The sequence below is a fragment of the Otolemur garnettii genome, unplaced genomic scaffold (genome assembly GCF_000181295.1).
Source record: "Otolemur garnettii isolate 467f Iridium unplaced genomic scaffold, OtoGar3 scaffold00031, whole genome shotgun sequence".
Lineage (NCBI taxonomy): Eukaryota > Metazoa > Chordata > Mammalia > Primates > Galagidae > Otolemur > Otolemur garnettii.
Window position 1 is genome coordinate 2,644,647 of NW_003852426.1, and position 18,816 is coordinate 2,663,462.

General features: G+C 49.2%; 3 protein-coding genes across 3 annotated transcripts in view; 2 read left to right on the forward strand and 1 right to left on the reverse strand.

The window, feature by feature from the left end:
* The window catches only part of MSH5 (mutS homolog 5), a 24,802-nt gene extending 18,842 nt beyond the window's left edge, over positions 1–5,960 (forward strand). The window contains exons 6-18 of the mRNA XM_023512912.1: positions 1,080–1,208; positions 1,505–1,577; positions 1,712–1,821; positions 2,037–2,117; positions 2,310–2,397; positions 2,620–2,809; positions 2,922–3,048; positions 3,514–3,663; positions 4,270–4,344; positions 4,535–4,678; positions 4,850–4,987; positions 5,140–5,213; positions 5,736–5,960. Of these exons, the coding sequence (XP_023368680.1) occupies positions 1,080–1,208; positions 1,505–1,577; positions 1,712–1,821; positions 2,037–2,117; positions 2,310–2,397; positions 2,620–2,809; positions 2,922–3,048; positions 3,514–3,663; positions 4,270–4,344; positions 4,535–4,678; positions 4,850–4,987; positions 5,140–5,213; positions 5,736–5,847 (1,491 nt within the window). The 3' untranslated portion in view covers positions 5,848–5,960. The remainder of the gene's footprint in view (positions 1–1,079; positions 1,209–1,504; positions 1,578–1,711; positions 1,822–2,036; positions 2,118–2,309; positions 2,398–2,619; positions 2,810–2,921; positions 3,049–3,513; positions 3,664–4,269; positions 4,345–4,534; positions 4,679–4,849; positions 4,988–5,139; positions 5,214–5,735) is intronic.
* Positions 5,961–6,271: 311 nt separating this feature from the next.
* SAPCD1 (suppressor APC domain containing 1) lies at positions 6,272–8,228 on the forward strand. The gene is made up of 5 exons (XM_003789027.3): positions 6,272–6,466; positions 6,718–6,858; positions 7,680–7,775; positions 7,880–7,969; positions 8,065–8,228. Exons 1-5 carry the CDS (start codon positions 6,353–6,355, stop codon positions 8,158–8,160), a joined length of 537 nt encoding a protein of 178 aa, XP_003789075.1. The 5' UTR covers positions 6,272–6,352; the 3' UTR covers positions 8,161–8,228.
* Positions 8,229–8,941: 713 nt separating this feature from the next.
* The window catches only part of VWA7 (von Willebrand factor A domain containing 7), a 13,787-nt gene continuing 3,912 nt past the window's right edge, over positions 8,942–18,816 (reverse strand). The window contains exons 8-17 of the mRNA XM_003789029.3: positions 15,342–15,454; positions 14,585–14,701; positions 13,363–13,548; positions 12,069–12,201; positions 10,847–10,999; positions 10,646–10,738; positions 9,979–10,280; positions 9,767–9,906; positions 9,406–9,580; positions 8,942–9,288 (exon numbers count right to left, since the gene is read on the reverse strand). Of these exons, the coding sequence (XP_003789077.1) occupies positions 9,115–9,288; positions 9,406–9,580; positions 9,767–9,906; positions 9,979–10,280; positions 10,646–10,738; positions 10,847–10,999; positions 12,069–12,201; positions 13,363–13,548; positions 14,585–14,701; positions 15,342–15,454 (1,586 nt within the window). The 3' untranslated portion in view covers positions 8,942–9,114. The remainder of the gene's footprint in view (positions 9,289–9,405; positions 9,581–9,766; positions 9,907–9,978; positions 10,281–10,645; positions 10,739–10,846; positions 11,000–12,068; positions 12,202–13,362; positions 13,549–14,584; positions 14,702–15,341; positions 15,455–18,816) is intronic.

Sequence of the window (18,816 nt, forward strand, 5' to 3'; positions counted from 1 at the left end):
AAAAAAAAAAAAAAAATTAACACATGTAAAATGTTAGAACATTGCTCAGCACAGAGTAAGCAGTCAGTAAATATTAGCTCATTCCTACTTCTATTCATTAGCCCATGCATATTCTTGCACTTACACATAATGCCAGCCTGCCTTCCTTTTTAGTAGCCTTATATAAGGCCAGCTTATTTCCTTTTCTCTGCAAAGACATCCCAAACTATCCTGGCCACAGAATAAGACTATAGACTTACTCTGTGAGCATCTTTAGTTACTTTAGTCAGTTCTACAACTTGGTCATTGTGTCTCATGGGTAATCACTTTTTCTTGCTGCTTGTTTCCATGATGTCTAGATTATAGCCCCCTTAATTTAAATGCTTTACATATTTCCTACCACAAAGTAAGGCTCCATAAATATCCAAGGGATTTAGTCTGTCCACTCAGTCTAATCAGTAGTTAGATCATCTGCTCTAGGTTACTAACCTTCACCTGGGAAATTAACTCTCAATGGCTCCCTTCCTGTTCTCTTTCCCAATGCTGGCATTGTCCCTCTATCAGAGTACTTACCACCTTATTTTAACATCTTCAGGATATATTTCTGTCTTTTTTTTTTTTGAAACAGAGTCTCAAGCTGTCACCCTGGGTAGAGTGCTGTGGTGTCACTGCTCACAGCAACCTCCAACTCTTGAGCTTAAGTGATTCTCTTGCCTCAGCCTCCCAAGTAGCTGGCACTACAGACGCCTGCCATAATGCCTGGGGCCGAGTTCGAACCCACCACCCTAGGAGTATGTGGCTGGTGCCTTTGCTGACTAAGCTACGGGCACCACCTATTTCTGTCTTCTTTACTACTGTCAGCTCAGCTGGGAAAGGGATAATATCTTAGTTGTCTTTGTAATCTCAATGTTTAGTACAGTGCCTGGCACATAGTTTTATAGATGCCACTTTATCCCTCACTGTTTCTTTTTGCCTTGGAGAACTCTCTTTGTTAATGTACTTTCCTCTGTTGGTCTTTATTCTTCTGAGTTGATCCATGTCCCCTCACCTCAACCCAGCCTGGGTACACCACCACCCTCCTTAGTTCATTGCTCCCACAGACTGTGTACAGTGCTCTGGGCCTAAGGGATGCCTGCCGCTCCTTGCCTCAGTCCATCCAGCTCTTTCGGGACATTGCCCAAGAGTTCTCTGATGACCTGCACCACATTGCCAGCCTCATTGGGAAGGTGGTGAGTGGAAGGAAAGAGGAGGAGGTTGGGAAGTGAGATGGGACTCAAGAGTGGAGAGAGACTAGGGCCTGGTTCTCCTCGGGGAAGGTGGTGTGGGAGAGGGGGAGGCATGGAAGATGTTGAGGTCAGTTAGGTGGTTGAAGGATAGGATAATGAAAGGTGGTAGAACTTCAGGGAAGTGCCTGGAGAGTGAAGGTAAAGCAGGACTGCAGGGAGAATTGGGGCCCAAGGAGAGCTGAGGAACAGGACATGGAGAGGGGGCTGGGTGCTAAGGACTGGATTTCTTATCTCCTCAGGTGGACTTTGAGGGCAGTCTTGCTGAAAATCGCTTCACAGTCCTCCCCAACATAGATCCTGAAATTGATGAGAGTGAGTGTTTGGTGTGCAGGAGTCTGTGCAGTGATGGGCACCATCCTTGGCAGACAGTCACCACAGCTGGGGATCTTCATAGCAACCAGGCAGAAACCTCAATTTTGATATCCATGTGTCTTCTACCCTTCTAGAAAAGCGAAGGCTGATAGGACTTCCTAGTTTCCTCACTGAGGTTGCCCGGAAAGAGCTGGAAAATCTGGACTCTCGTATTCCTTCATGCAGTGTCATCTACATCCCTCTGGTGAGGGCAGGAGAGTGGGTGTAGCCTCCAGGAGTCTTTTAGGGGAGATAGAAGGCCTATGAAGGATATATTAGTATATAAGAAAAATTTTAGGGGAACATAAAGAACATAAATGCCTTTTGGTGTGGATACAGAAGTCTCTGGGTTCCTCTAAGAGAGAAGGTGCCCAGTGAGTCTCACAGTAGGAGAGTAGAATATCTCTTTTCTCTCTCCAGATTGGCTTCCTTCTTTCTATTCCCCGCTTGCCTTCCATGGTAGAGGCCCCTGACTTTGAGATTGAGGGACTGGATTTCATGGTAAGACCTTCAACCTCTGTAGAGAAATGACAAGGAAAATGAATCAATACCTAATTGAGGGCCTTACCCCATTAGCAGTGCCCAGTAGGAGATAGGAGTCAGGGTGGGACAATAGAGGTGGGGTTAGAAAGGTGGGAGAAGAGAGGAAGACCAAGAGATACAAAGCCCACAACTTTGAACCTTTGTACCCAGTTTCTCTCAGAGGAGAAGCTACACTATCGTAGTGGTCGAACCAAGGAGTTGGATGCATTGCTGGGAGACCTGCATTGTGAGATCCGAGGTGAGGAGAAGCCAGTGAGTGGCTGGAGGGGGGTGAGCAGCTCAGGGATGCCTCTCTAGCTGCTCTGTTTTTCTTACTCTGACTCTGCATCTTTTCCTCTGAATGTCTCTGGAGTTTCAGATGGTACCTGTACACTTGTTTCCAGGCCCTTCTATAGACCTCTGTCTCTCCTTTACTTTTCCTTGGAGCTGACCCTCAGCTCCCTCCCTCATCCACCCCCAGACCAGGAGACCCTGTTGATGTACCAGCTGCAGTGCCAAGTGCTGGCACGGGCCACTGTCTTGACCCGGGTATTGGACCTTGCCTCCCGCCTGGATGTCCTGCTGGCTCTTGCTAGTGCTGCCCGGGACTATGGCTACTCAAGACCCCGTTACTCCCCCCAGCTCCTTGGGGTACGAATCCAAAATGGCAGGTGAGACTAGAAGAGGACGGAGGCATAGACACAAGGGGCTCAAAGGCCCCATATTCTGAGGTTCATCCATCTGGATCCATGGGCCATGTGAGGTGTCTTTCCACCACTGCAGACATCCTCTGATGGAACTCTGTGCCCGAACTTTCGTGCCCAACTCTGCAGAATGCAGTGGGGACAAAGGGAGGATCAAAGTCATCACTGGACCCAACTCCTCAGGAAAGAGCATATACCTCAAACAGGTGAGGAGTCCTACAGCCTGGGCCTCTGGCATCTTCTCCATCTTCTTCAACCCAGACCAGCTTTTCTCCACTGTGTTCTGACCCTACCTGTCATGAGGAGACCACTACCCACACCCCTGCTCTTCTACCTCACATGTTCTCATTCTCTAATGAACTAGAGCCACACACTAATGAATCTTTCCATAGCTTGAATTCCCTGTACCCACCTCTGAATAGGTACATGCCACCCCCTAGTGTGCCTCTGCCTACTCCCCTGTGCCTCTTTACTGACTCTAAATTCGGGGCTTTGATCAGGCTTGGGGGAGAAGAGGGACAATGTGCTCTATTTGCTTTTTTTCTCCTATGATACTGTATCCATTTCTCTTTGATCTATCATATAGATATCTATCTATCTGCCTCAGTTGATCCTCACTTTCACCTCAGCCCACCACATGAGGCCCCAGCCCTGTTTCCTCCCCTATTCAGGTAGGCTTGATCACATTCATGGCCCTTGTGGGCAGCTTTGTGCCAGCAGAGGAGGCTGAAATTGGGACAGTAAACGCCATCTTCACCCAAATTCATAGCTGCGAATCCATCTCCCTTGGCCTCTCCACCTTCATGATCGACCTCAACCAGGTCAAAGGGAGCAAAGGGAGGTGGGCTTGGGGAAGGGGATAATGGGGAAGGAACCCCTAAGAATGCTCAGAACAGGAAAGCAATCTCTGCTGTATTCCCCTATAATAGGGGCAGGGGGCACCCAGCACCCAGGCTGGAGGAATCAATTCCACAAACCTTTCTTCAATCCTTGCTTCTTGCAAGGTACTGTTGGCAGTGAAGGATGAAAATACATGCACCTTGGCTCAGCGCCTGTAGCTCAGCAGCTAGGGTGCCAGTCACATACACCAGAGCTGGCGGGTTTGAACCTAGCCTGGGCCTGCCAAACAACAATAACAACTACACCCAAAAAATAGCCAGGTGTTGTGGCAGGCACCTGACGTCCCAGCTACTTGGGAGGCTGAGGCAAGAGAGTTTGAGGTTGCTGTGAGCTGTGATGCCATGGCACAGTCAACATAGTAAGACTGTCTCAAAACAAACAAACAAACAAAAACCATGCCCCTCACCATTGAAGAACTAGTGCAGCAGGGTGGGCATACACAGCTCTGTTCATAGGCAGACTTTGGTCAGTGCATTATAGGCCTTGAATACTAATAAACTTTTCCTTGTCGACCTCATGCCCAGCAGGTGGCAAAGGCTGTGAACAATGCCACCGCACAGTCTCTGGTCCTCATTGATGAATTTGGAAAGGGAACCAACACGGTGAGGAGAGAAACTAATGAACTAAGGAGGGAAAATGGAGGATGAAGGAGGGTGAGGCTGAGGATGGGGCCGAGAAGAATAGGGACGTGTGGGTAGAAAAGAGAAATACAAGGTAGGGAAAGGCCAGAGTAGGTGCAGGGGGCATGGGGGCCCTCATGGTTCTGCACTTTCACTTATGGCCTCTGCACAGGTGGATGGACTGGCACTTCTGGCTGCTGTGCTCCGACACTGGCTGGCGCTTGGCCCCACATGTCCCTACATCTTTGTGGCCACCAACTTCCTGAGCCTTGTTCAGCTACAGCTGCTGCCACAGGGGCCCCTTGTGCAGTATTTGGTGAGGAAACCAATCTAGCCCACAGGATCCCCTGGACTGAGCATTTTCAGAGGAGAAACCTGATCACAGAGACCACATCCCTTTTCTCATTCCCCACAGGGACTGGCCAAGGGTTTCAGGGCCGGAAACAGGTGATTGAGAACACACTGTCCCCTTTTATTCTCTTTTAAGACCATGGAGACCTGTGAGGATGGGAACGATCTGGTCTTCTTCTATCAGGTTTGTGAAGGTGTTGCCAATGCCAGCCATGCGTCCTACACAGCTGCCCAAGCTGGGCTTCCTGACAGACTCATTGCTCGTGGCAAGGAGGTAATAAGATCTAAATATCCGTATGCCTCCACCTGAGGGCTTCCTTCCATTGGCCCTACTCTGCTTTTCTGGACCTACAGGATTTCTGACCCTTATTTTCTCTTCTCTTCCCCAACATCCCCTCCCCCTTCCACTTTCCTTCTTGTTTGTAGGTTTTAGACTTGATCCGCAGTGGAAAACCCATCAAGCCTGTCAAGGAGTTGCTGAAGGAGAAGCAAATAGAGAAGTGAGTGTGTTGCCTTGGTGTCTTTGCCCTCTCTAGCACCTTCTCCTGTAGCTCTGTCCTCCTTTGCAGGGACTCAGCCTTCTCCAGCATTTTGCCCTTCAAAAACTCATCATTACTTCTTTCTGAAATCCCTAAACTCTTCAAGGTACTGGGTTTCCTGGGCCACAGCCTCTCCCCTCTGCTCTGGGACTTGGTTATCCATACTCCCACATATCTTTTTTTTTTTGAAGACGGAGCCTCAAGCTATCCCCCTGGGTAGAGTGCCATGGCATCACACTCACAGCAACCTCCAACTCCTGGGCTCAAGCGAGTCTCCTGCCTCAGCCTCCCAAGTATCTGGGACCACAGGTGCCTGCCACAACACCTGGCCATTTTTTTGGTTGCAGCCATCATTGTTGTTTGGCAGGCCCGGGCTGGGGATTCGAACCTGCCACCTTAGGTGTATGTGGCTAGCGCCTTAGCCGCTTGAGCCACAGGCGCCGAGCCACTCCCACATATCTTGCCATTCTCTCTCCCCTTTAGCTGCCAGAGATTAGTGGACAAGTTTCTGAAACTGGATTTGGAAGACTCTAACCTGGACTTGGACATTTTCATGAGGCAGGAAGTACTGCCTGCCGCCACCACTATCCTCTGAGAGTCCTTCCTCTACTTTCCTTAACTTTCTGTGACCCTGATTGGCTGCCATCCCTCTTTGTTTCCTTATTTCCTTCAGACCTAGAGTTCTTTAAGAATAAAGTTTATTTTGGAGAAAGTTATTGTTTCCTGAAGCCAGCCAAAACAAAATAAGAATAGGAAAGAGCCAAAACACCAAGCAGGAGTCCACAGAGAAACCTGCCCTGCCTCATTAAAAATGCAGTGACACTGCTATAGGGAAACTCTGATTCTGCCCAAAGGGAAATCATGAGACCAAATCACTTTAGAGAGGCCCTACAAAAACAGATTAGAAGGAAGACATAGGGGCCCTGTGGAGGGAATGGTCTCTCCCCTTAAGTAGGAACATCAGCCTCAGACACACACTGCTGGAAGGGGCCTAAGAGACTGAAAGACAAGGCAGGATGGGTGTAAGGCAGGGGTGGAGGGGGAGGGACCAGGAGAGGCTGCACTAGTGGGAGTGGCTCCACCCTTCCCACCACAGAGCCATGGGGAGCCAGGGTCCTGGTGGGCTGCCCCTGGTGCAGGCTCCCTACACAGTTCTGCTGCTGCCACTGGGGACAAGCCGCCAAGACCCAGGGGCCCAGAGCTTCTTCCTTTGGGTGAGTATTACCCCAACAAGAGATCCCATGGGAAGCCCCTTTCTTTAAATCTGCCCTTTATATTTCCACTCCAGTTAAGGATCCACAAAGTCTTCCTGCCTACTCTCCTCTGGCCTCCAGGTCCTCAGTGGCCAGTCTGGGCTTACACTTAGTGACCAGACAGTAAATCCAACCAGGAATGGAGAGAAAGGTCTATGGTCCACAGCCCTGATGTTGTACAAGAGTCAGTCTCTGCTTCTTGTCTTTTCCAGCTGCAAAGGATGCAAGCTCTGGAGAGAGAACAGGATGCCCTATGGCAAGGGCTAGAGTTGCTAGAGCATGGTCAGGCCTGGTTTGAAGACCGTCTAAGGGAGGCACAGCAACAGCAGCTGCATCTGGGGGCCCTTGGTGAGGTATGGGGCTGCCCCTCTGTGTGAATGAGTGGCAGAGGAGGGAGAGTAGGGCATGTGTGGACACAGCCTGAGACTGCTCTGGAGAGGGGAGAGTTAATGGGCACAGATCAGGAACTGGAGGCAGCATCATAATGACAGGATGACACCAAGCATTATGTTGGTGTTCATTGTTGGGGCTGGAGGAGGCTAGTCTGCATTCCATTCAGAGGGATAGTTTGTATCACTCCATAGAGATAAGGGTGTGGCCTGGATTATTCCAATGGAGTGGGGATGGACAGGGAAAATCCATAAATAATAGGGAAAGGGGGAATTATGCTATCTCAGGGGATGGAGAAACTGAAATGATAGAGATTGAGGGGAACTTGGGTGGTGATTCATGCCCGTAATCCTAGCACTCTGGAGGCCAAAGTGGGAGGATCCCTTGAGCTCAGGAATTTGAGACCAGCCTGAGCAAGAGCAAACCCTGTCTCTACTAAAAATAGAAAAAATTAGTTAGGCATTGTGGCGGGCACCTTTAGTTTCAGCTGCTCTGGAGGCTGAAGCAAGAGGATTGCTTGAGCCCAGAAGTTTGAGGTGGCAGTGAACTGTGATGATGCCACTGCATTCTAGCTGGGGCAACAGAATGAGATTCTGTCTCATAAATAAATAAATAAATAAATAAAATGTAAATGGAGGGGGAGAGTATTAGATTTCCCCCCTGCTAGGGAGGATTTTAGGATGAGGGGATCCAGATGAGGACAGTCAGCCTAGGGTAGTAGGAAAAGAGTGGCAGGTGGACCTCAGGTTTTTACTATGTTGTCAGCATCCAACTCCTCCTTTAGAATTTTCTAACAGATTTACACCCAGATCCTGGCGGTCCCCAGTTAGCCCAGATTCAAAAGGTGAACATCTGTTTGCAGAATCTGATTCAGGGGAAGGTGAGTTTATTGTCTTTGGTTCAGACGTTTGGGAAGTGCAACTATTGAGGGGAATGTTGGGGTCAGCATTGGTTTAACAGAAAACACAGAGAATCTCCTCCCAGTTCTCCCCATGTCTATTGTACAAGACTAGTTCCTTTGCTCCCCAGGATTGGAAGGAAAGGCCATGGAAGCAGAACTTATGGCAGCAACAGGTAAACTATAGAGGTGTAAGGGGAGAGCAGAAGCCCCCGCCCCACAAGGTAGGGAGAGGCACAGACGCCCAGGTCATTTCTCTCTTCTTCTCCAGGAGTTCTCAAGGCAGCAGAAAGGAGTCACCCACCCAAAAGGGAAGAAGGCTCAACTGAGATGCCCCAAGGGACGAAAGGGCCCTACCCTTGTCTGAACCCTCCTTTCACTCTCCTTAGTCCTGGTGAAGGAGGACACTGAGTCAAATCCCCAGCCTCCTTATTCTGTTTCTTAACTCAGCAGCTAAATGGCTCCAGATAGTGGGTCCATAAAGTTCAGACCTCTTGGTGTAAAGTTTCTCCTCTGTTCCTGAAAACTTCCCTTTCATCTTCTTGGTGTGTCATGCCCGATATGATGTGCAAAAATTGTCTTTCTTTGAAATCCCTCTGGGAAGAAGATATGTTTATTGAAACTGTTCTTAAGCCTTAAATATAAAAATAAAACAGAAGCTTCTCCAGAATTTAAAATAAAAGCAATCTATAAATAACACTTTCTGGTACCTTCCTACTCCACTCCCAAACCTCATCTCCTCCCTGTTATCTTCCTATCTACCTGAGCCTGGGAAAGCATCAATAGTGGAATAAAGGTACTACAGAGAAATTGAAAATAAATTTTTCCAAAATTTCCTTTGGGGTGGCACCTGTGGCTCAGTGAGTAGGGTGTCGGCTCCATATACCGAGGGTGGAGGGTTCAAACCTGGCCCCAGCCAAACTGCAACAAAAAATAGCTGGGTGTTGTAGCAAGCTCCTGTGGTCCCAGCTACTCAGGAGGCTGAGGCAAGAGAATTGCCTAAGCCCAGGAGTTGGAGGTTGCTGTGAGCTGTGACACCACGGCACTCTACCGAGGGTGATAAGTGAGACTCTGTGTCTCTAAAAAAAATAAATAAATAATTCCTTTGGTTTGTTTCCCATAGGGTTAGGGAAAATGCATTGTGGGAAAATCCTCTGCCCTCTATCTCAATCTTACAGTTTTTAAGAAAGGCAAGGGACAAGTGCATGAGAAGGAAAATCTCCATCTTGGCTAGAAGAGATAAGGCTCCAAGGCCCCATGTGACCTTACCAATAAGGCAGATTGAAAGTAGGAGAGACCCATCCCTCCAGGGGCTGTTGCATCACCAGGAGGCCAGGCCTAGCAGAAGCAGCACTCCTCCAACTGTGCCCCACCAGAGGTTACCAGTCAACCTGCTCTCAGCCCTGTCCTGAGTCACCAAAGTGAAGGTACAAAAGACAGGGGTGGGTGTGGAGAGGACAGGGCCAGATGAGTGGGCAGGGGCAGCGAGCTGCTCCTAAGGGGAAGAGGGAAAGAACATCGGAGTCAACTAGAGCTGTATCCAAATTAAGCCTACCCTGCCCTCCCTCTCCCTCCCCTGCCCAGCCTGTGATGGAAAGTGGGGAAGCCTCACCTGCAGGGCTGGGGCCAGCACCAGGAGGCGCAAGAAAACATGGGTTGGGGGTACTGGGCTGCCTTCTTGACCTGCCGCAGTCACAGTCACCATCACCACGGAGTTCGAGGCGGCTGAGTCTGGGACCTCCAGCCATAGGCGGCCCCAGGCAGATTCATTCTGTCCCAGGCGAGCCCTGTAGGAAGGTCCCAGAAGTTTGGCTGAAGCCAGAGGCGGCCCTTAGCGGGGAGTCAGGGGCGGCGCCAATTGGAAGGGGCCAGGGCGGGGCTTGGGATAAAGAGCTTGGGCCAAAGTATCAAACCGGGTGCCCAGAGAGCCAAAAGGCATGGCCAGAAGGAGTTGGGTGGGGAGGTAGGCTCACTTGGATAGGTTGGAGGTAAGGGCAAAGCTGGGATTCACGGATGTCCTAAGGTCAAGATCCTGAGGGCCTGAGAAGCTGGCGATGTGGAGACTGAGCGGAACCTTGCTGCCCGGGGTCAAGAAAGTCTGGGGTCCGCTGAGCTGCAGAGTAGAATTGGTCAGGGCAGGAGCCACCCCAGCTCCCTCCAGCCGCACCTTCCCCTTACATCTCACCTCCAGAAGCACAGGAGCCACCATGCAAGGCTGAGGGGCTGTCCTGTGCAGATGCTGCCCCTTTCCATCCTGGCCAAACAGCTCCAGGGAGAAGGGTCCTGGGGTGGACAACAGCATAGGTGGCAGAGAGGCCACCAGGAGACCTCGCTCTGGAGGTCCCACAGGCTCCAAAGGTACTCGGCCCAGTTCGGCACCCTCCAATATCCCTCGAAGGATGACATGGGAGAAATGTGGCTGAGGATCCCCAGAGTTGCCTCTGGAACCCAATCCTGTCACTTCAACCAGTAGCTGGGTCTGGAGACCTGGGACCAGGGAAAGGGAGGGGAAAACAGTGGTCTGAGTGAGATTTGGTGACACAGGGGGAATGAATGGCTTTCAGAATAGGACTAAGGATATGGATAGAGAAAGGGGTTACCTGAGGGGTGCTAGTGGCAGTACCTGGGGTGGGGGAAATGTTCTATATCTTGAACTGGTGATGGTTATGTGGATGTGTTATATGAAATCCATCAAGCAGTATACTTAAGTTTATTGTACTTTACTATATGTAAGTTATAACTCCATAAAAAGATGTACATACATATGGATAGTATATGTATACATTTATATGTGTGTATGTGTGTATATATATATATATACAAACTGGGGAAAGGTCAGGGAATAGACATACCTGCAACTGGCTGAGTCAGGGGGTAAAGGCCAGGGTGGGGTCCATCCTCCACGGAGGTCCCAAAGTAGAAGAGGAAGTCTAGGGAGGTCTGGGCTGAGAGAGGCCAAAGGGATCAGACTTTCCCCAGAGGAATGTGACTGATCTAGCTCCCTGAGATCTGCAGTTTCTCCTTCCCCTTTCCAGGAATACCTTCCTCCTTACCTTGCACTCTCACCCGGGGGGTACCCTCAGCTGTGACCTGGATCTCCCAGGTTCCTGTCTGAGGGGGGTCATTCACAGTCACCATCCAGAACTGCCCAAAGCGGCGAGTGTAACCTAGAGAACCCATGCCTTCCTCTTGGCCCTGGGAGATCCCTGGGATCAGAGCAAGAGATTGTCATGTGAGGCTCAGTGCCTGTCACGCAGTGCTAATGGTGCTGGCCACATACACCAAGGCTGGTGGGTCTGAACCCCACCCAGGACAGCTAAACAACAATGATAACTGCAACAAAAAAATAGCTGTGTGTGGTGGCAGGCGCCTGTAGTCTTAGCTACTTGGGAGTCTGAGGCAAGAGAATCACTTAAGCCCAAGAGTTTGAGGTGGCTGTGAGCTATGATGTCATCTCACTCTAGAGAAGGCAACATAGCGAGACTCTATCTCAACAAAAATAAAAAATAGGCTCAGTGCTTGTGGCTCAAGTGGCTAAGGTACCAGCCACATACACCTAAGGTGGCGGGTTCGAGTCCAGCCCAGGCCCGCCAAACAACAATGATGGCTGCAACTAAAAAAATAGCCAGGCGTTGTGGCGGGCACCTGTGGTCCCAGCTACTTGGGAGGCGGAGGCAGGAGACTCGCTTGAACCCAGGAGTTGGAGGTTGCTGTGAGTTGTGAGGCCACAGCACTCTACTCAGGGGGACAGCTTGAGGCTCTGTCTCAAAAAAAGAAAAAAGAAAAAAGAAGGCGGCACCTATGACTCTAAAGGGTAGGGTGCTGGCCCCATATGCCAGAGGTGGCGGGCTCAAACCCAGCCCTGGCCAAAAAAACCAAAAAAGACATTGTTGGGCGGCACCTATAGTTCAGTGGGTAAGGGCGCCAGCCACATATGCTGAGGTTCACAGGTTCAAACCCAGTCCAGGCCAGCTAAATAACAACAATGACAACTACAACCAAAAAATAGCCAGGCATTATGGCAGACACCTGTAGTCCCAGCTACTTGGGAGGCTGAGGCAAGAGAATTGCCTGAGCCCAAGAGTTTGAGGTTGCTGTGAGCTGTGACACCATGGCACTCTATCCAGGGTGACAGCTTGAGACTCTGTCTCAAAAAAAGAAAAAAAAATAAAAGAGAGAGATTGTCAGGTGAAATGATTATCTTCTCTTAGTATACCTCCCTTGATTGTCCATTCCCCATTCCACTTCCCTCTGCCTTGAGACACAAGGAGGTACCTGCTGGGTTCTTGATCCAAAAATTGTTGATCTCCCCGTGGATACGAATTGTGACCTTCCGGAGCAGCCCATCCACACTGAACACATGGGATCTCCCAGGCACCATAACAGGAGGGTCTAGGGGAAGAGTCACCTTAAGGATCAATAAATGAGGGAAAAGATAAGGTATGGAATAAGATGGGAACAAACACAGGAGAAAGGTGGAGACAGAAAGAAACCAAGTCACACTTGGAGAAGGGATACCAGTGAAAGAGGGGCTCAGGGCCAGGGATGAGGTTATTATGGACAATGACAAAGCTGGAAGCAAGGAATTTAAAATGAGGCAATCACTTCTTTGTTTTTTTTTTTTTTTTTAGAGACACAGTCTCACTTTGTCACCCTTGGTAGAGTGCTATGGCATCACAGCTCACAGCAACCTCCAGCTCTTGGGCTTAGGCAATTCTCTTGCTTCAGCCTCCCAAGTAGCTGGGACTACAGGCACCTGCCACAATGCCTGGCAATTTTTTGTTGCAGTTTGGCCAGGGCTGGGTTTGAGCCCACCACCCTCGGTATATGGGGCTGACGCCCTACTCACTGAGCCACAGGTACCACCCAAGGCAATCCCTTCTTATTCCCCTTTAAAAGATGGCAAGCCGGCTTGGCCCCTGTACTCAGTGGTTATGGTACTGGCCACGTACACCAGGGCTGGCTGATTCGAACTCGGCCCAAGCCTGCTAAACAATGACAACTACAACAAAAAAGAAAAAAAAAATTTTAAAAGGCAGTGCCCATTGCTCAGCAGGTAGGGCCCCAGGCACATACACCCAGGCTGGCGGGTTCAAACTCGGCCTGGGCAGCTAAACAGCAATGACAACTGCAACAAAAAAATAGCTGGGCATTGAGTCAGGTGCCTGTAGTCCCAGCTAGTTGGGAGGCTGAGGCAAGAGAATCGCTTAAGCCCAAGAGTTGGAGGTTGCTGTGAGCTATGACGCCATGGCAGTCAATTGAGGGCGACATAGTAAGACTCTGTCTCAAAAAACAACAACAAAAAAAGATGGCAAGACTTTCTGTGTAGCCCTGGGGGGAGAATACTGGAGACCCAGGTTGGGGAGGGCTTTACTAATATGGAATAACAATTTGGAAAGTGGTAGTAGCTGATCTCAGAGGAAGAGAAGCTTCCTTTACCACCCCTGCATCTGGAATAACAACACATCAATCAATGCAAGTCATCCCCCTTCTACAAAAAGACACACAGCGCCACCACCCTTCAGCTCTGAACTGAGGGCACCAGCCCCTGTGGCCCTCACACACTCACCAGGGCAGCCATGCTCTCCCCAACAACAGCTGCCACATCCTGAATGTGCTGGTCTTTGGTGAAGATCACCTCTCCTCCTGAGGCCCGGGCCACCTTTTCATATGGTTCAAAACGCAGAGAGGACAAGACCTCACGTCGCACTCGGCTCTGAACTCTTGATGGGTCTTCAGTCACCAGGAATGTTACCTATGGCCAGAATAAAACCCAGTGCTTGGGGTATCCAAGTGGCACTATTAAAATGAGGATCCCTGTGCTCAGGCTTTCTTCAGAGATTATGATTAGCAGTAAGTTCTCTCCATTACCCTCTTGCTGCTGCAGTAGGTTCTTCCAGTGACACAATCCCCTGGCCTTCAGTTAGTTGTTGGCCACCCCCTTATAACTATCAACATTTCACAGTAGATTTTTTTTTTTTGAGACAGAGCTTCAAGCTATCCCCCTGGGTAGAGTGCTGTGGCATCACAGCTCAAGCAACCTCCAACTCTCTGGGCTCAAGCGAGTCTCCTGCCTCTGCCTCCCAAGTGGCTGAGACCACTGGTACCCGCCACAATGCCTGGCTATTTTTTTTGGTTGCAGCCATCATTGTTGTTTGGCAGGCCCGGGCTAGATTCAAACCCGCCACCTTAGGTGTATGTGACTGGCACCTTAGCCACTTGAGCCACAGGCGCCGAGCCTTCACAGTAGATTTTTAACAATCAGATCTCCAGGCAACACCCATAACTCAGTGAGTAGGGCGCTGGCCACATACATCGAAACTGGAGGGTTCAAACCCAGCCCAAGCTAGCAAAAACAACAATGACAACTGCAATGAAAAAAATAGCTGGGCACTGTGGCAGGGGCCTATTGTCCCAGCTACTTGGAAGGCTGAACAAGAGAATCACCTGAGCCCAAGAGTTTGAGGTTGCTGTGAGCTGTGACACCAAGGCACTCTACCCAGGGCTACAGCTTGAGACTATCTCAATAAAAAATTTAAAAAAATCAGATTTCTGGTTCTTCAAATGGTTTATTGGTTATGTTCAAATATAAATTCAGCATCACTAAGGGTAGGATCTCCCATTTTTGAGTATTGTTAAAAATATTAAAAAATGGTACATCCATTTCTCCCACCACATACCAAGGCTGGTTGGGCCACCATAGCATAACATGACCCTTGTTATAAGATTGTCATCGCAGGGTCTCCTACATCCCTGGGTGGCTAACACTGGGTCTCCCACACTATGCTCACCCTGCAACGCCGCTCCTGAGTCAGGGATTCTATCCGGTTAGTAAGAAAGGCATCCTTGGGGGAGGCATCCGTGAAGACAAAGATGTCTGAGAGTGGAGGTGTGTGCAGCAGGGCCAACTGGCAGAGAGGGAAAAAGGATGGTGTTAAAATGGCAAATATCTGCTCTCTTTCTGCCATCTTGGAGCCTTTAGAAGACTACTGGGAACATCACTTCTAAAAGACAAATATGTCTAGAAGGCTGTGGTCCAAGGGCCATTTTTGCTGGCTCCAAGAAGGGAGAGCACACTGCTCTTCTTAATATTAAAGGTGTTCATGTCTGAGATGAAACTGAATTCTATTTGGGCAAGAAATGTGCTTATGTATACAAAGCAAAGAACAACATAGTGACTCCTGGGGGACTGAACAAAACCAAAGTAATCTGGGGAAAGGTAACTGGGGCCCATGGCATCAGTGGCATGGTTCATGACAAATTCCAAAGCAATCTCCTGCTAATACTATTGGACACAGAATCTGTATGATGCTGACCCCTCAAGGATTTAAACTAATGACAAGTAAATAAATAAATGTGGACTTGTAAAAACAAAGAAGTGGCAAGGAAATGAGCAGAACAGGGGTAAGGAGGACAGACAAGCTAGTGGAACCCAATGACAGAGGTTGGGAAAGAGAAGGAGGTGGGGAGCCCTAGGAAAGATCTAGTTCCCTCTAGTGGCAACCTGGAAAGGGGGATAAGAAGGAACAAGGAAGGGAGGGGCCAGACCTCTAGAGCTGACAGGCACATCTCAGGCTCGTCTCCACCCCCCAAGGCGTGGATCTCATTGAGTTGTTGCCAGAAGCTGTCAGGGTCACTGGTCTTAAAGACAGGGCCGAACCCTGGGGAAAGGGACAGGAGATTGAGATGAGTGAGGAAAGAGCTACTCTCAAGGCCAGGCTCGGTGACTCAGGGGTCCTCAAACTTTTTAAACAGGGGCCAGTTCACTGTCCCTCAGACTGTTGGAGGGCCAGACGGCAGGTCCCGAGACAAGTCAGCTGCTAAGCAGGACAGGGAGCAGCAGCAGAAACACCCAGTGGGCCAGATAAATGTCCTTGGTGGGCTGTAGTTTGAGGACGCCTGTCAAACCTCGCACTCTGGGAGGCCGAGGCAGGTGGATTGCCTGAGCTCATGGGTTTGAGATCAGCCTGAGCCAGAGTGAGAACCCCCTCTTCAAAAATAGCCGGGCGCTGTGGTGGGCGCCAGTAGTCCCAGCTACTTGGGAAGCTGAGGCAAGAGAATCACTTGAGCTCAGGAGTTTGAGGTTGCTGTGAGCTGTGATAGCACCAAAAAAAAAAAAAACAGGGCGGTGCCTGTGGCTCAGTGAGTAGGGCACTGGCCCTATATATCACGGTGGCGGGTTCAAACCTGGCCCTGGCCAAACTGTAACAAAAAATACAGGCGTTATGGCGGGTGCCTGTAGTCCCAGGTACTTGGGAGGCTGAGGCAAGAGAATCGCCTAAGCCCAAGAGTTGGAGGTAGCTGCCAGCTGTGAGGCCGCACACTCTACCGAGGGTGACAAAGTGAGACTCTGTCTCTAAAAAAAAAAAAGAACTTCTCTCATTCCTACCCACACTCACCTTCCCAGTTAAGAAGTCCACTGTGCTCCAGGGATGAACAAGTTTTCTTTTTTTGTTGTTTGTTTTTTTGAGACCAAGTCTCACTCTGTTACCCTGAGGTTGAGTGCTGTGGTGTCATAACTCACAACAACCTCAAACTCTTGGGCTCAAGCAATTCCCTTGCCTCAGCCTCCCCAGTAACTGGAACTATAGGAGCCCACCATAACACCTGGCTATTTTTAGAGATAATGTCTCACTCTTCCTCAGGCTGATCTTGAACTCCTGAGCTCAGGTGATTCCCTCCCAGAATGCAAGGATTATAGGTGTGAACCACTTCACCTGGCCAGTGGACTTTTTTTTTTTTTTTTTTTAGACAGAGTCTCAATCTGTAGCCCTGGGTAGAGTGCCATAGCGTCATAGCTCATAGCATCCTCAGACTCCTGAGCTAAAGTGATTCTCTTGCCTCAGCCTCCCAAGTAGCTGGGACTACAAGATGCCCACCACAACACCTGGCTATATTTTTGCTTGCAGTTGTCATTGTTGTTTTAGCTGGATTGGGACAGATTTGAACCCACCAGCTTCAGTGTATGTGGCTGGCACCCTACCCATTGAGCTATAGGCACTGCCAGTAGACAAGTATTGAAAGAACAATATTCCCATACACAGTAGAATCTCTGTAGTTGACCGCTTCCCTGTACTGACCTAAAGTTGACCTACTTTTCATAGACCAGACATGCACCACATGTACGTATTGGTATAGTAGGCCTAGTTCCTTCCGTTGACCATTTCTGTGTGTTGACCAGCTTATTACAGTTCCTCGGTGGTCAACTTAGAAAGGATCTACTGTATTTATATAGCTCCTTATACTTGTCAGTGTGGGGTAGAACAGGGCAGGACTAAGTGCCCTGTGGGAAAGTCCACTCTCTAAACATAATAGAAAATAATAAGACAATAATAGCACTTATTTCAGAGGCTTATTGGGAGGACAAACTGAGTTGATTCTATATATCCTAGAATAATGTCTTCATGCATAATAAGCACTAAATTATTATTGTTGTTATTATTTGAGACAGAGTCTTGCTCTGTTGTCCTGGGCATAGTGCTGTGGCATCATATCTCACTGCAACCTCAAACTCCTGGGCTCACAGGATCTTCCTGCCTCAGCCTGCTGGGACTACAGATACCACCACCATCATATCTGGCTAAGTTTTCTTTTCTTTTCTTTTTTGAAACACAGTCTCGCTCAGTTGCCCTGGGTAGATTGCCATGGCATGATAGCTCACAGCAACCTTAAACTCTTGAGCTTGAGCAATCCTCTTGCCTTAGCCTCCTGAGTAGCTAATACTACAGGTGTATGCCACAATGACCTGCTGGGTTTTCTACTTTTAGTAGACAGGGTCTTACTCTTACTCAGGCTGGTCTCTTACTCCTGAGCTCAAGCAAACTACCCACCTCAGCCTCCCAGAGTGCTGTGTACTGTGACCCACTGTGCCTGGCCCTTGCTAAGTTTTCTGGGTTTTTTGTAGGTTGTTAAAAAAGTAGATGGGGTGGCGCCTGTGGCTGAAAGGAGTAGGGCACCAGCCCCAATACTGCAGGTGGTAGGTTCAAACCCAGCCCCGGCCAAAACTGCAAAAAAAAAAAAAAAAGAGTCATGAGGCTCACTGCCTCATCAGAAGCCTTTATTCCTTGCTCAGGTTGGTTTTGAACTCCTGAGCTCAAGGGATCCTCCTGCTTTGGCCTCCCAGAGTGCTGGGATTACAGATTAAGCCACTGTGCCTGGTCAAGCATTAAATTCTTTTTTTTTTTAAGACAGAGCCTCAAGCTGTCGCCTTGGGCAGAGTGCCATGGCATCACAGCTCATAGCAACCTGCAACTCCTAGAGTAGCTGCCTGGAGTCTCCTGCCTCCACCTCCCAAGTAGCTGGGATTATAGGCGCCCACCACAATGCCCGGCTATTTTTTGATTGCAGCCGTCATTATTGTTTGGCAGGCCAGGCTGGATTCGAACCCGCCAGCTCAGGTGTACGTGGCTGGTGCCTTAGCCACTTGAGCCACAGGTGCCAAGACAAGCATTAAATTCTTAATCATTCATATTTTCATCAAACATGTAATAAGTCCCTATTAAATGCCAGCCACTATAAGATTTATGCAGACAAAGACTCAAACCCCTGTCCTTAGGGAATTCTCAGTCCAGTAGGCATTTTATCTGATTATCGTTTCAACCCAGGTGTTAGGCAAGATTGACTCATTTTATGGATGATGAAATTGAGGGAAAAGAAGGTTAAAAGACCAGCCTAAGGACACAGTAAGACTGGTAGACCCAAGGCCAGATAGTCCTATATTAGAAAAAGAATACAATATAACTAGCTATCTCAGACATTTCCCAGAGGCCTAACTTTACCAACCCCCATCTTCAGCCCAATCATGTCTGCAGGAAATAAAGAGAATTGAAAATGGCTTTTGAGGCTCGGCGCCTGTGGCTCAAGTGGCTAAGGCGTCAGTCACATACACCTAAGGTGGCGGGTTCAAATCCCCAGCCCAGGCCCGCCAAGCAACAATGATGGCTGCAACCAAAAAAATGGCCAGGCGTTGTGGCGGGCACCTGTAGTCCCAGCTACTTGGGAGGCTGAGGCAGGAGACTCGCTT